Source organism: Canis lupus, chromosome 33 (genome assembly GCF_048164855.1).
Source record: "Canis lupus baileyi chromosome 33, mCanLup2.hap1, whole genome shotgun sequence".
In the NCBI taxonomy this organism is placed as follows: domain Eukaryota; kingdom Metazoa; phylum Chordata; class Mammalia; order Carnivora; family Canidae; genus Canis; species Canis lupus.
In genome coordinates this window covers 26344733-26358837 of record NC_132870.1, presented here as the reverse complement: position 1 = coordinate 26358837, position 14105 = coordinate 26344733, and the positions used below count along the sequence as shown (strand labels likewise).

At 32.3% G+C, this 14105-nt stretch overlaps 1 protein-coding gene across 1 annotated transcript in view; it reads left to right on the top strand.

Annotated features, from left to right (window-relative positions):
- The window catches only part of PPA2 (inorganic pyrophosphatase 2), an 81442-nt gene that overhangs the window by 48490 nt on the left and 18847 nt on the right, over positions 1 to 14105 (top strand). Inside the window, exons 8-9 of the mRNA XM_072810138.1 lie at positions 7337 to 7464; positions 10240 to 10325. Coding sequence (XP_072666239.1) covers positions 7337 to 7464; positions 10240 to 10325 — 214 coding nt within the window. The remainder of the gene's footprint in view (positions 1 to 7336; positions 7465 to 10239; positions 10326 to 14105) is intronic.

The following is a 14105-nucleotide window of genomic DNA, read 5'->3' as shown; positions in this document are numbered from 1 at the left end:
AATTTTGAGTTAAAGGGATTTTTGTAAAGGTGTTCCATTTTCTTTCGGTCTCCACTGTTTCTGATGAGAAATCAGTAGTTAATGTATTGTTACCCAGTATATAATATAATGTTTTTCTAAGATTATTTTAAAGATTTTCTCCTGTTTTTGGATTTCAGCAGTTTCTTCTGTGATAAGGTGTCATTTCTTTTATATTTATGGTGCTTAAGGTATACTGAACTTTGTGAATCTATGGGTTCATGTTTTTACCACATTTGGGTAATTGTTTGCCATAATTTTGTTTTACTCCGTTCTCCATCTTTATTCTGAGATTCCTAATACACATATTTTAGACTACTTTTTAATTAATTCACAGGTCACTAAGTTTCTCGTATGTCTTTACAGTCTTTATTCCTTACTATTCTTCAGACATGATAATTTTTATTGTTTTTATTTTCTACTTCTGTGATTTTGTTTTTTTTGGCCATAACCAAGTTCTACTATTAAACTCCTCTGATTTTTCATTTCATACACTCCCTCATTTGGTTCTTTTTTTTCAGATAGTTTTATAATTTTCCCCCTTAACTGAAATTTCCACTTGTTCAATGCATCATAACCATATTTTTTGAAAGTCCTTGAACATATTTGTTAAAAATACTTTAAAATCCTCATTTGCATGGGTCATCTGAGGATTGATTTCTCTTGACTTTTTTTCTTGATTAGTAGTCCCAGAAATATTCTAGTATGTGCAATAAATCATATGGTCATCTTGCTTTTACCCGAGGTATTTTTGTTCCATATTGAGTCTTCAGGGTGCTTGTCTTGTTTTTGAGTATTTTTGGTTTTCAATTTTTGTGTTTTCTGTCTTGGTGTAGGTAAACCTGAGGGAATTTGTTGAAACATACTTTCTCATCTTTGTCAGGGGGTTCTGTTTTCTGTAAAGAGAAATGCTTCAGAAAGTTAGGCATTGTTTTTAATTATTGATAATTTGGTTAATGTACTTGAACTGAGTGAGTCTCATTTAAAAAATGATTGTTTAAATTTAACTGAAACATGGTAGAAATGAAAAAACTTTGTAAAAACTAAACTGCAGTAATACTAGAAATAAAAGTAAATGTGTATGTCATTAAATAGGAAATTAATTACAAATTCATTTGGGGCCTGACCTTTAACATAAGGAAAAGCACGTTTGTAGAAAAGTGTTATGATTAGGTATGCTATGTGTATGTGTGTGTATGTCCAGATGCCTTTTATATTATTTTTAGCGTATGTTTATATCTGTGCCTAGCTACTTTCTCCGTAGAGTTACACACATTAAACCTAAAGTAACTGTCAGTATTTTTTTTTTTAGTAACTGTCAGTATTAATGAAAATATATCTAATAGTTTTCTAAATTATAAATTCATGTTTATTAGTTTATTTTTGAGCATGTAAGGCTCTGAGTTTGTCTGTAAATATAACTTTGCCTGCATTCCATGGAACCTTTTCAGGGGATTGAAAGGATGATAATATTTCTTAAGAATTATCCCTTATTTTTTATTTAATGATTTTTAATATGTTGTCTTATTTAATCCTCACAACAAAGTTAATTTTCTCCATTTTGTTTTTGAGGAACCACACAGACTAATATATTTTCCCAAGATGATGCAATATGGGAGAGCCAGAACTGGAGTTTGAACTTAGTGCCCGCTGATTCCAAATGGGATGTTTTTCCTTGATTACTTTATTATAAACTTTGAGGGTTTTTTTTTTAACTTTTTTTTTAATAGATTTTATTTATTTGACAGAGAACAGAGAGCATAAGTGGAGGGAACAACAAAGGGAGAGAGGGAAGCAGACTCCCCAGTGAACAGGGAGCCTGATATGGGGTTTGATCCCAGAACCCTGGGATCATGAACTGAGCCTAAGGCTGAAGCTTCACCGACTGAGCCACCCAGTCACCCCAACTTTGAGTGTTCTTATTTTCATCATTTTCTGAATATTCTTCTAGTTTTTATTATTTTCTTTTGGGCCAAAAAAGTTGTTGATTTCTTTTCTTTTCTCTTTTCTCTTTTCTTTTTCTTTTTCTTTTTCTTTTTCTTTTTCTTTTTCTTTTTTTTTCTTTTTCTTTTCTTTTACTCATGAGAGACACAGAGAGAGGGGCAGAGGGAGAAGCAGGCTCCTCATGGGGAGCCTGATATGGGACCTGATACTGGGATCAGGATCTGAGCCGAAAGCAGATGCTCAACCACTGAGCAACCTGGGTCCCCCCAAAAAGGTTTTTGTTAATAGCAAAGAATATGGTTTTTGGTTGTTTTTAGTATCCAACTTTTTATTATACAAAAAATTGAGTAGACTGGGTGTGGTTCTTCTTTGGTAGGCAAGAGAGTTATTTAAAACTTTTTATTGTTGATCTTCAGATTTATTATATTTGCTTACTGGGTGCGTTGTCCTCATTTTCTCATGCTTAAAATTTCTTAAAGTTCTGTTTGTTTTTAATGTGTAATCACTTTTAAAGTTCATCGTTGCTTTAATACGTCTCGATTAAAAATATCTCGTGCTTTAAGTATTTCTCTCTCACTCTTGATGAGCTGTCTATGAAATGAACCTTATCAGCTCAATTTTTTCACCTCTTTTACAGCATTTATTTCTGAAATCTGGGTAAAATTGAAGTCTTGGCATGTACATGTGACTAGAAATTCCCCCTTGTGTGAAAGAGTTATGTTTTTAGCTTAAAAAGAACAGAAGAAACTTCAATTCACAAACCTCTTTTATTTTTTCCTTTTTGTTTGGTAGATCACAATTTGTGATATTCCTTTAGGTTTTAGAAACAAGTGAATTGGTTTATACTGAAAAGAAATCTGATTATATGAAAAGTATACCAGTGTCTCTGATGAAGGAAAGATGTCATGAAGATTGCTTTAAAAAAATGTCAAGTGTTAGAATCCTTTCATGTCTACAGAGGAAGAATGATAGGCTTTGACTAAGATATTTTAAATTAATTTCTGTGCTTTTATAAATTCCTAAATCAAAATTAGTTAAAAGCAAATTAAACTGGAGAGCACTGAACTTGGAAAAGCCAATTTGAACATTAAAATTTATTTATCATATTGCATCATCTTGCTTTGCCTTATAGCTGGCACTTAATAAAGAAATCTATAAATTTTCTAATGGATTTACATAGAACTATGCTTATTTATAAATTATGTATCTTTAGTTTTAATATAAAAATTCTCTTAAGGAAACTCCATATAATCTTTGTTAATTAAACTTTCAAGTTTGGAAACAGCTTTGTTATAAAGTAAATAGTGCTGTACACTACTTGTAGAAGCTTAAAAAAAAAGCTTTTATGAAGCTTTTAAAAAACAAAGGTGATAATAGATGACTGCTTTTAATTGTACTGTAATTTAGATTATTGCTTAATTTTGCCTTTTTAGCTCTTGGATACTTTAAATTTTACGTAATTTTATTTTCTTTCATTGGCAGTTCCTCTCGGTTCTGCTTCCTAAAAATAACTAAAATTGACCATTTGTCACCACCTCTATGCAACTGTTTATTTAGGGCCTTGTCATATTTCATCTTCGTGTATACTCTCTGCAGCCTGTTGCTGGATTTGCTGCTTCCACTTCTTCCTCTACGCAGTCTTTTCCCTACACAGCAAAAAGAATGATCTTCATAAAACCTGTACTTCTCAGCCCAGAACCCTTAAATGGCTTCTCATCTCAAAGGACTCCCTTCATAGCTGGCCTGTGGCTGCTTCTCTCATCTCATCTCCTAACACTCTTTCTTCACTGTGCTCTGAACACAGGGCTTTCTTACTGTCTACCTTAAACATTTTAGGATTCCTATCTTCCTCCTAGGACTCCTCCTCTTCTAGATATTTGAATGAGTTATTCCCACACTCTATCCAAGATTTTGCTAAAATACATTTTATCAGAGTCTATCACTGACTTTTCATATTTAAAATCCTCTTTCCTCACTTGCAGAGCAATCTAAATACATAATTGTGGATTTTTATGTGTTTTTCTCATCTTCAACTATTTTTTTTTTTTATTCAGGCCTAATTTGTCAGCAGATATTTTTAGCAACTTGTCTTATTGAATTCGTTCAAGACAATCAAACTAATTTTACAGAAACAAAATCTTTTTTGTATTGGTAAAAATCATTGCCTTATATAATATCTTACTAATTCTCATAATTATAATGACCGATACAGTTGGCATAAATGCTTTGGGAATAAACATATCTGATAGATGATAAAGCTAAAACTTAACTGGTACAACCTATAGGCTTCATTCAAGAGTTGTCCAACAGACTCAACCTACAGACCACTGTGGACATCAGTCAGAATATATTACAGAAGTGGAAAGCCTTTGTTAATCATCTGGGGAGCTGATCAAATAGATCTCAGTTAAAAGAGTTTGATTTTTAATTAGAAAAAAACTGAAATAAATTTAGCATGATTATATAAAACAACTCTTCTATATTATTCTGATTTTATTGTTGGGTTAGTTCATCTTGAAAATACATTGTATAATTATTATAATAGACCATGTAAAGTTAACTCCAAGAATGGGAACAAATGACTCCTAGAGAATTGTAGCTTTTCATAATATATATTGTAACAAATACATCTAATGAATAATTCTGGAAATGGATGAAAGTGATGGTTATACAACATAGTGGGTATGCCTAATGCCACTGAATTGTACTTTTAAAAATTATGATAAGGTTTATGTTATGTATAGTTTACCACAATAAATAAAACCTAAAAATAAATTTATACTTATATTCTTTTAACATAAAGAAAACCTGTGACAGTATAACTGTATAGTACAGAAGAAAAAAACAATCCATGGACTTAGAAGACTTGTATTTATAGAATACTAATTATGCCATGAATATATTGGATACATTTTGGCAAGTCTTTCACATTTTCTTAGTTGTAGTTTTCTTATATTTAATATGAATGTACTTCTCAGTTCTGTTTTATGAAGAACAAATGAGGACTTTAAACTGTAAATCAGTTTATAGATTGTAGGTATAACTTTTCATATTTTCAGAATATTTAATTAATTGAAGTGACTATTGGTATTGGGTAAGACTTTTGGCTTGAGGCATTTGCTGTTGAAGTATTTAAGCTGCATATTTTGAATTTTGGGTTGTTTTTTTTTTTTTGCATGAAAATACAGCTATTTTTTTCCCCAGGTTGTGATTGAGAATGAAATGTTTATCTTATGTTTGGAGAGTCTCATTGGGCAGTATTCAGTTTTCAGGGTTTCTGTTATTGGTGTCTTTTCCTAACAAGCCCTCATCATAATGTCTGAAAAGAAACCCCCTAAGCCAAGATAGATTTTGGATAAATTAGCTTTTCCTTTCTTTTTTGAAGTCACTTTTTTTTTTTTTTTTTTTTACAAAAAAAAAAAAAAAATCCTAGAAAGACCAGTAGATTGGGTAAGGTACAATGATAAAGTCATAAATCAGAATTAAGTAATAGAAAATTATTATTTCGAACAATGATTAAATTGATTTTCTGATGGTTCACCTTTAGTGAACTAAAAGATTGTTTTTCCCTCTAAGAAAACCATGAGGAACTTAGAAAAGTTGGAGGAACTTAGTTAATATAAGAGCTATTTTGCAAAAATACAGAATGTGGGAAAATGATTATTAGACAGCTCACTTTAGAAAGAAGCGCTTTTAATACTATAACAAGAAAATAAGAATTTGAAGAGGAAACAGTGTATATTAAGTGAAATACATATTGAGTGTTCTCTTTTGATCTTGACAAAGAACTCTGTGACCTAAGATACAATGTATAATACTAAAAAGATCTTAGTCTTAGAATTCACTATTTTAAACATCTTCCATTACTTAAAAAGTATCTATTGACTATGATTGAGATGTGCCCTGTGTTCAGTTTCAAGCGATTATTTTTTCCCTTAGTTGTACTATTTCTCCTATTTGCCCCAGAATTACTGTAAATAGATGTGTGGCCCATTGATGTATTTTAAAATTTTAAATTTGAGTGCCTTTAGACAACATACTCAATCTTCTGTTTACCATGGTTTCTACCATTTTTGTGCTCTCAGCCTTTCCACACTAATTTCACTTATGTGAAATATCTGTGTTCTGGAGACATACCTAACTCTTACTGAACCTTTACGTAACAGGCAAAACGCAAACATTAAAAGCAAAATGATAGTTCTTGTCTAACTCATGCCTACAAAATGCTTACCTTTCTCTATTATGCTTAGGGGATTCCTGCAAGACTTGGGTGGGCAAGTCTGAAATCAGTGATCTTTAAATTATTGCAGTGCATTGTGTCATCTCCTATTTTTACAAGTTTCTAATTTTTCAAGTGCTGTCAAGTCTGTTATAATATATTGCGCATAAAGGACTACTAAATTTCCAAGTAAATCAGTCTGACAGAGAGTAAAGACTGCTAGTTTTATTCTAGGTATTCTGCATGTTTTTTGAATTGATATTTATTGGAAGGGATACATTTCTTGGAGACTTCTTTTGGGGAAGGGTCTATTACTATACTAATATTTCCAATTATATTTAAAAGAATGTTCTCAAATGTGATGGTTGAGCTGCTTTTGTTATAATAGAACTTAAAAATAAATCCTGGAAATCATTACAGAATTTGAAATGAAAAACTGAACCATCCAGATACCACTGTTTAAAATTGCCGTGTTTGCATTCTCTTTCGTACTCTGCTTTATTTTTCTTCATCAGACTTTTCACTACCTAACATTGTATATTTGTTTCTCTGTTTGTCTCTTCCTACTATATAAAACCATGAGATTAGGGGCTTATTTCTCTTTACTCTTTTACTTACCTGCTTAAAACAATGTCTGACACATAATGAGAAACTTACTAAGTATTTGGTGTGTAAGTATGTAAAATCCTTCTCATCTGACTTTAGTATGTTCTCCTTTGGGGACTGTCCTATCCATTTTATCTTCAGTGGTCCTTTAGCTTAATATTTCTGAAACACATCCTGATGTAACTTACCTTACTCTTAAGCCTTCCGTTGCTCACAGAATGTCATCAGTCCTTAAGTATCTCTCACTTAATCTTACTACATTGCTGCTATTTGTTGTCTCTTTAATTAGACCTCTGAACTTCTTGAAAAACTATGTTGTCTTCATCTCCTTATCTACCTAACATAGTATATGAAGGTGCTTAAGAAATGTTTGTAGCATGAAGAAGTAATATATTTACATAGGAAAAAATCTCAAGTCCAGAGGTGATACATGTTGATTATTATGCTGCAAGTTAGCCATAAAGGTGGACTCCCTCAGTCCAGTGTTCTACCATTAATAAGAATGAATTTCAGTTTTTAACAGAAAGTATCTTGTTCCTTCACTTGCAGATATTGATGATGTTAAGAAGTACAAACCAGGTTACTTGGAAGCTACGCTTAATTGGTTTAGATTTTATAAGGTGCCAGAAGGAAAACCAGAAAACCAGTTTGCTTTTAATGGAGAATTCAAAAACAAGGTAAAGATAATGATCTTTATTATAAAACGTGCCTTGTGATGATTCTTTGATACTTTAGGTTTGCGAGGCTTTCTTAGGTGAATATTTGTATATAACATAACAAAAGTGCTTTATAGTGACTCTAAAGACATTATTTTACCTTGTGGTGCTTGTATGATACTTGAAGTTTGTGAGAGTTTCTTATGTGAGTATTTGTATATAACATGGTAACAAAAGTGCTTTATACTGACTAATATGTAAGGGCATTATTTTATTATATTTATTTAAAAGGATTTTTTTTCAGGAGATGTAAGTGAATCAGTAACACTTGATACATATGTGTATTCATCTCTTTATTGATATCTCCTTCATCTCAGAAAATGAAGGATTTCTATCATCAGTCTAACTGCAAATTGTGTATGAAGAAGAACCTTCCATTTACTATTCTAGACAGGAGAAAGTTACTTACCATAATGTAAATCCAAAGAGGGCTTCCCCCTTAAGTGTACATTCTACCATTTCTGACTTAAGCTGTTTAACAATTAGGAAAGCACTTGAATTATGTTACTGTCATAGGATTTTTCTATTAGAATACTACAAAATTACCATGAAGTGTTCTAATGTGACACAAATGGAGAAAATGGGCCAAAGACGTCAAGTCTAAGGCATAGAATATTTTTTTAAAAAGATTTTATTTATTCATGATAGAGACACAGAGAGAGAGGGGGGCAGAGACACAGGCAGAGGGAGAAGCAGGCTCCATGCAGGGAGCCCGACATGGGACTTGATCCCGGGTCTCCAGGATTATGCCCTGGGCCAAAGGCAGGTGCTAAACCACTGAGCCACCCAGGGATCCCTGACATAGAATATTTTTTAAAAAATTATCACCACTATATAAATTACGTTATGTATACCCCAACATTTAAGTGGGTACTCGTAAGTAACATATGTTTTGTAAATAAAATGAGTCATGTTAATGGAAACTTACAAGTTATAATAAATATTTTGCTATATAAGAATTTATTGCTTGACTTAGTATTTTTGAAAAGGCACATTAAAAGAAGCCTTAAGATTTTGAGGGGTTTGTCTAAGATTTATTCAATGTGGTTATAAAACTCTTATTTTCAATTGGATACTCTTACTTAAAAGTAAAATATTGAAAATTTATAAGATAAATTGTATTTTTATCTTTTTTTTCCTGTAAAAAATGTTGTATTTTATATTTGAGCTCTTTCTGCCTCAGGATATGATTGCTAAATCATGAATTTATAGAGTCAGGTGGTTTAGGAGTTGCTGGATTTTGTTTTTTTTTTTTTGCTTGGTTTTGATAAATATTAATTCTTTCTGAATGAAGACTAGATCATTTATACAACCTAATTTTTAGAGCATAATCATCTTATGCATTGCTTTTTACCACTTCTGTTTAAAATACAGTGCCTATCTCAGGAAAATTAAGTTGTATCTTTTCACCATGTTTGAAAAGATGATTCCCGTGCTATCTAGATTTTTCCTCCTGACCTCTTTAAGCAAGTACTGGGAAAGTGATTCTAAATAATCATAATTATCTGAATGATTTGGTTAAAAATATTTTCTTATATTATCTGGACAATATTGTCTTTTTTATCCCACATCTTGGCTGGGACTCCCCAACATGACCTCACTGAGCCATACTTGTTCATCTCAAGCAACTAGAGAGCTGAGAGAGCTTTTTTTTCAGCAGTAAATTTCTCATTATTATTACATCTTGGTTCCTTTGGAACCAAGGATTTTCTTCACTTCTTAGCATGTGTTGTCAAGGAGAAAGGAGGTAGTATGAATTAGTTAATATATAAGGACTCTTATTAAGGAAAATTAGAAAATTAGCAATCTTTGGAGGAAAAAAACAAAAGAATATACTGCTTTAATAAGTGTTCCTTTAGACAGACTTAAGAGGTATATATTGTTGATTTTGCATTTGGGGACATTATATGAATTTATACCAAGAAAATATTTGAAAATGATAAATGCCTTTAGACAGTGGATACTCTAAAATTATTATGCAGCTAGATTGCAGTTTTGATGATGATGAAATTAATAGGTTTATGCTTACTTACAGGCAAGGGACTAGCCTAAGCACTTTGCATACAGCTTATCCTTTCAACAACTGGATAATTTATTTATTTATTTTAAAAATTTTGTTTATTCATGAGAGACACAGTGAGAGAGGCAGAGACATAGGCAGAGGGAGAAGCAGGCTCCTTGAGGGGAGCCCCATATAGGACTCAATCCCAGGACTCTGGAACCATACCCTGAGCTGAAGGCAGACGCTTCACCAACCAGACATCCCTCGACTGCTGGATAACTTAAATCAGGTGTTGGCAACTTTTTCTGTAAAGTACTAGATAGTAAATATTTTAGACTTTGTAGGCCATATGGTCTCTGTCACAACTACTCACCTCTGCCATTATAGTGCTAAAGCAGTCATAGGCTGTGCACAAATGATTGGGCATGATTGTGTTCAGTGAACTTTATTTACAAAAATTGGTGGTGAGTTAGATTTGGCCTACAGGCCCTAGTTTGACAATCCCAACTATAAATTATCTTCATTACCTTCCATTTGTAGATAAAGAAGTTAAGACTTAGGGAGATTAAGTAATTTGCTCAAAAATCACAGCTGGTAAATAAGGGTGCCAGAATTTATACTCAGGTTTGCCTGACTCCAGAGCTCATGTTCTTAAAAATAAGGTGTCATAGTGAGAGTAGTTCCATGTTAGTATAATGATGTGATCTTTATGTCCGTTTTTGGTTTGGAACTAGGCTTTTGCTCTTGATGTTATTAAATCTACTCATGAATGCTGGAAAGCATTGCTTATGAAGAAGTGTGATGGAGGAGCTATAAAGTGGTAAGAATTTGTCTTTTCTATGTGATGTTACTTTGTTATTAATGCCACTAGACAGCCGTATTACACTAATCAGATCTGATTTTTTAAAAAGAGAATTGCAGTTTTTTTTCCGTTAAAAAAAAAAACTTACAGAGTGCCAATATGGAAAGTAATACCAAGTGCTGCACACTATGAAACTAGGAATTGGCATAGTCCCATTTCCCAAGGGATTTATAGTTTAGTAGGGGATACTGTTGAGTAAAAAGACATTTTAATTATAATACACTGTGATATGTGCAAAGATGGAGTAGAAAAATTAGCATTTTTTTAATATGCTATATGTAAACATAGTTATTTTAATTATGTGTAACTACCACTTCATTTCTTAACAAAATAGTAATAAACCTTTTTTTCCAACGTGATATGGATCACTAGTTGATTAATGAATGGGAGTCAAATGATAGTAACATATACACAAACATTTTATTCTCTTTTAAAACCATTAAGTATATATTTATCTACCCTTTGGATAAGGCCTTATCTATATAGGTTCCAAATAAATTGTATATATTCTAACATAATATAGAATAGAAAACCAAGATAAGATCATCTAATCCTTAAACTCTTATAGTTAAACCCTTACAGATTTTTAGGTTCTTTTTTCTAAACTTTCTTTACAGTTTTCTTAAGCCACACCTACTTTGACACCAAGTTATTATAGTCATCTTTATCGAGGTTTTTTTTTTTTTTTTTTTTAGCCTTAGTAGTTTTACAGCCTACTTAGTGTTCATAGAATTTGTTCTCTTTCCACACTCCCTTCTTTGATGAGCATACTTACTGCTTAAATTATGAAATAGTAACAAGGGCAACTCACTTAAACAGGTTTAAAAACAAAAACGATGAACTCCTGGTAAGCCTAACTATAGGAAGCAAATACTCTTAGTCATTCTGTAGAGTACTACCCAACTTCATTGTCGTCTTCTCTGAATCGGGAGAAATTGGGAAGCTATTCACTCTTCAACAAATACTGATTCGAGAGTCTGTTGCCAGACACTGTACTGATACTAGGATTATTGCTGTGACTACAATAAATAGAGTCTCTGCCCTTTTGGAACATGAAGTCTGGGAATCAAGAGAGACATTAAAGAAATCATTAGAATAGGGATGCCAGGGTAGCTCAGTTAAGTGTTCAGCTCTTGATTTCAACTCAGCTCATGATTTCAGGGTTGTGAGACTGAGCCCTGCTTGGGGTTCTACACTGAGCATAGTGTCTGCTTGAGATTCTCTGTCTTCCTCTCCTTTTGCCTCTCCCTGCCTCTACTCACACACTTGCTCTGTCTTTCCAATAAATAAATAAATGAATGAATGAATGAATGAATGAATAAATAAATAAATAAATAAATAAATAAATAAATAAATAATAGAATAACCAGGTAAATAGTCTCAAGAAATAATATATCCATGTCACCGAGATGTTCATCTTGTCTACACATAAATGTTTAGTCATTATACCTTCAGATTCTGTTCCCTTGTACGCTCAGTAACACTGTCAACTCATTGATCTTCTTTCTTCTTACTGCTTATGTAGACCACTGTTTCTTTCAGCATAGTCTTAAAGTTTAGCTGATTGTTTCTAATTTAAGTAATACAATTTATTAACAACAAAACTTGAGTGTAACCGAATACCTTCTAATTCTGACTATCCTAGAAATTAGTAGACCTAGCTATTCTTTATGATATTCTAAGATATTCTAAGTCAAATATTCATGTGGTCCTGGGATTGACTCCCACATCAGGTTCCCTGCCGGGAGCCTGCTTCTCCCCCTGCCAATGTCTCTGCCTCACACTCTGTATCTCTCATGAATAAATAAAATCTTAAAAAAAAAAAAAAGAAATCAGAAATGTACTGTTCCTTTTGCCAGTTTCACTAACCATTTATTATTCTGACCCATTTATTTTCCAAGTTTTTCACATTTTCATTGATTCTCAGAAGCCCTTGTAGAATATTTGAGGTTTTTAGCTCAAATTTTAATTCAGTATTACTTCAGTTTTACTTTAATTCAGTTACCTGTCATTTATTTACTCAGAAGTTGTTTTATGTCGCAGTTTCTTTCTTGTTTAATATACTCTAGTACTGTCAGAACTATCTTCGAAAAATACAAATGTGATTATCATTTTTTTGGTTTAAAAACTCCTTGTAGCTCCCTTTGATCATAGGATATAATCCAGGTCTTTTGTATATTAAACAGCATGTCCAGACCTACTTTTCCAGCCTCCTGTTCTGTCCTCTCTTCTCTCATTGTCTTTCTCTTCATGAATGCCTGTTCATTCTTCAAGAAGCAGTTGTGGGGGTTTTTTGGTTTTTTTTTTTAAGATTTTATTTATTTATTGAGAGAGTGATTGAGAGAGAGAGAGAGAGAGAACATGAGTAGAGGGAGGAAAGGGCAGAAGGAGAAGCAGACTACCCACTGAACAGGGAGCCCAATCCCAGGACTCCTGGGATTATGACCTGAGCTGAAGGCAGACGCTTAACCAACTTAGCCACCCAGTTGCCTGAAGAAGCAGTTTAATGCTACCTCTGCCAAGAATTTTTATTTCTTTTGGGCTGGATTACCTCTACTCTCATATCACTGCTGTGTAGAACCTGGGAGTGTTTTATTTATTTATTTTTTGCTCTTGCTCTAAATTGAGTTTGTATCTGAGCACTTAGTGAAAGAACTTGACACATAGTTGGTAGTTTATACATGCTTACTGCATGACCAGATATATTACATATATAAAAATGTGTTCTTCCAGATTATTTAGGCCTTTAAATTGTTTCTTTTTTACCTTTGTAGAGGAAGGTGGACTTGATCTATGTATGGATAGCTCCAATTCTTTGAGCTTTCTATAGATTTACTTCCATGTCCGTATTTTTTCTATAAACTCTGGAGGTTGTGATGCAAAATCATTGTCATTCCTATCTCTTTAAATTTTTCTTTCCTTTTTTTCTTGACTACTTTGCTTTAGAATGAAAAGCTTTGACAAATCTGTATCCTGAACACTGTCTTTGAAGACCTTCATGAGTGTGTGCCTTTGTCTGATTTGAAATTGTTTTGAAGAAAATAATTTTCTCTTTACTAAAAAATTCCAATTACTAGCTTTGTAAATTTCATCTTGTATGTGTTTATTATTTATTTGCAGGCAGTTTTCTATTTCTGTATCTTTTTATTTAGTCACTTATTTTGCACTATTATATGTCTGTTAATATACCTTTTTATTATTATTTTTAAATGCAGTTTGGTTTGTCATCCACAGATTTTTGGTATTGCTGATCATCTAATGTCATGTCTGCTTATTTGGGTCAGCAAGATTGTGAATAGGGTATATAATGTTTATAAATTAAGAACAAAATATTTAGTATCTTATTATAAAATGGAAAGCAGAACATTCTCCTTTGTCCTGTTCTTAAATCTCATTTATAATAGACACCTTCACCTTAGTCATCCTTCCTTTAAATGATTACACTGCTTTTCATCTTACAGGCCATAATCATAGTTTAAGACTAAAAAGGACTCAAATATTATAACCTCCATAGGGGCTCCCTGGTTCATTATTGTATTCCCATCATCAACAAATGTCCCTAACATTTAGTATAAGAATTGTTTGAATCATTAAATATGAATCAACTATTTTTACATAAGGGCCAATTTAGAGAAAATAAAAATGTTTCTTGATAACATGCCTTCAAACATTCAAAGTACCTTAAATCCTAAGAGGAATATATTACAACCCAGATTGTGTACTTTATTAACTAAAAGG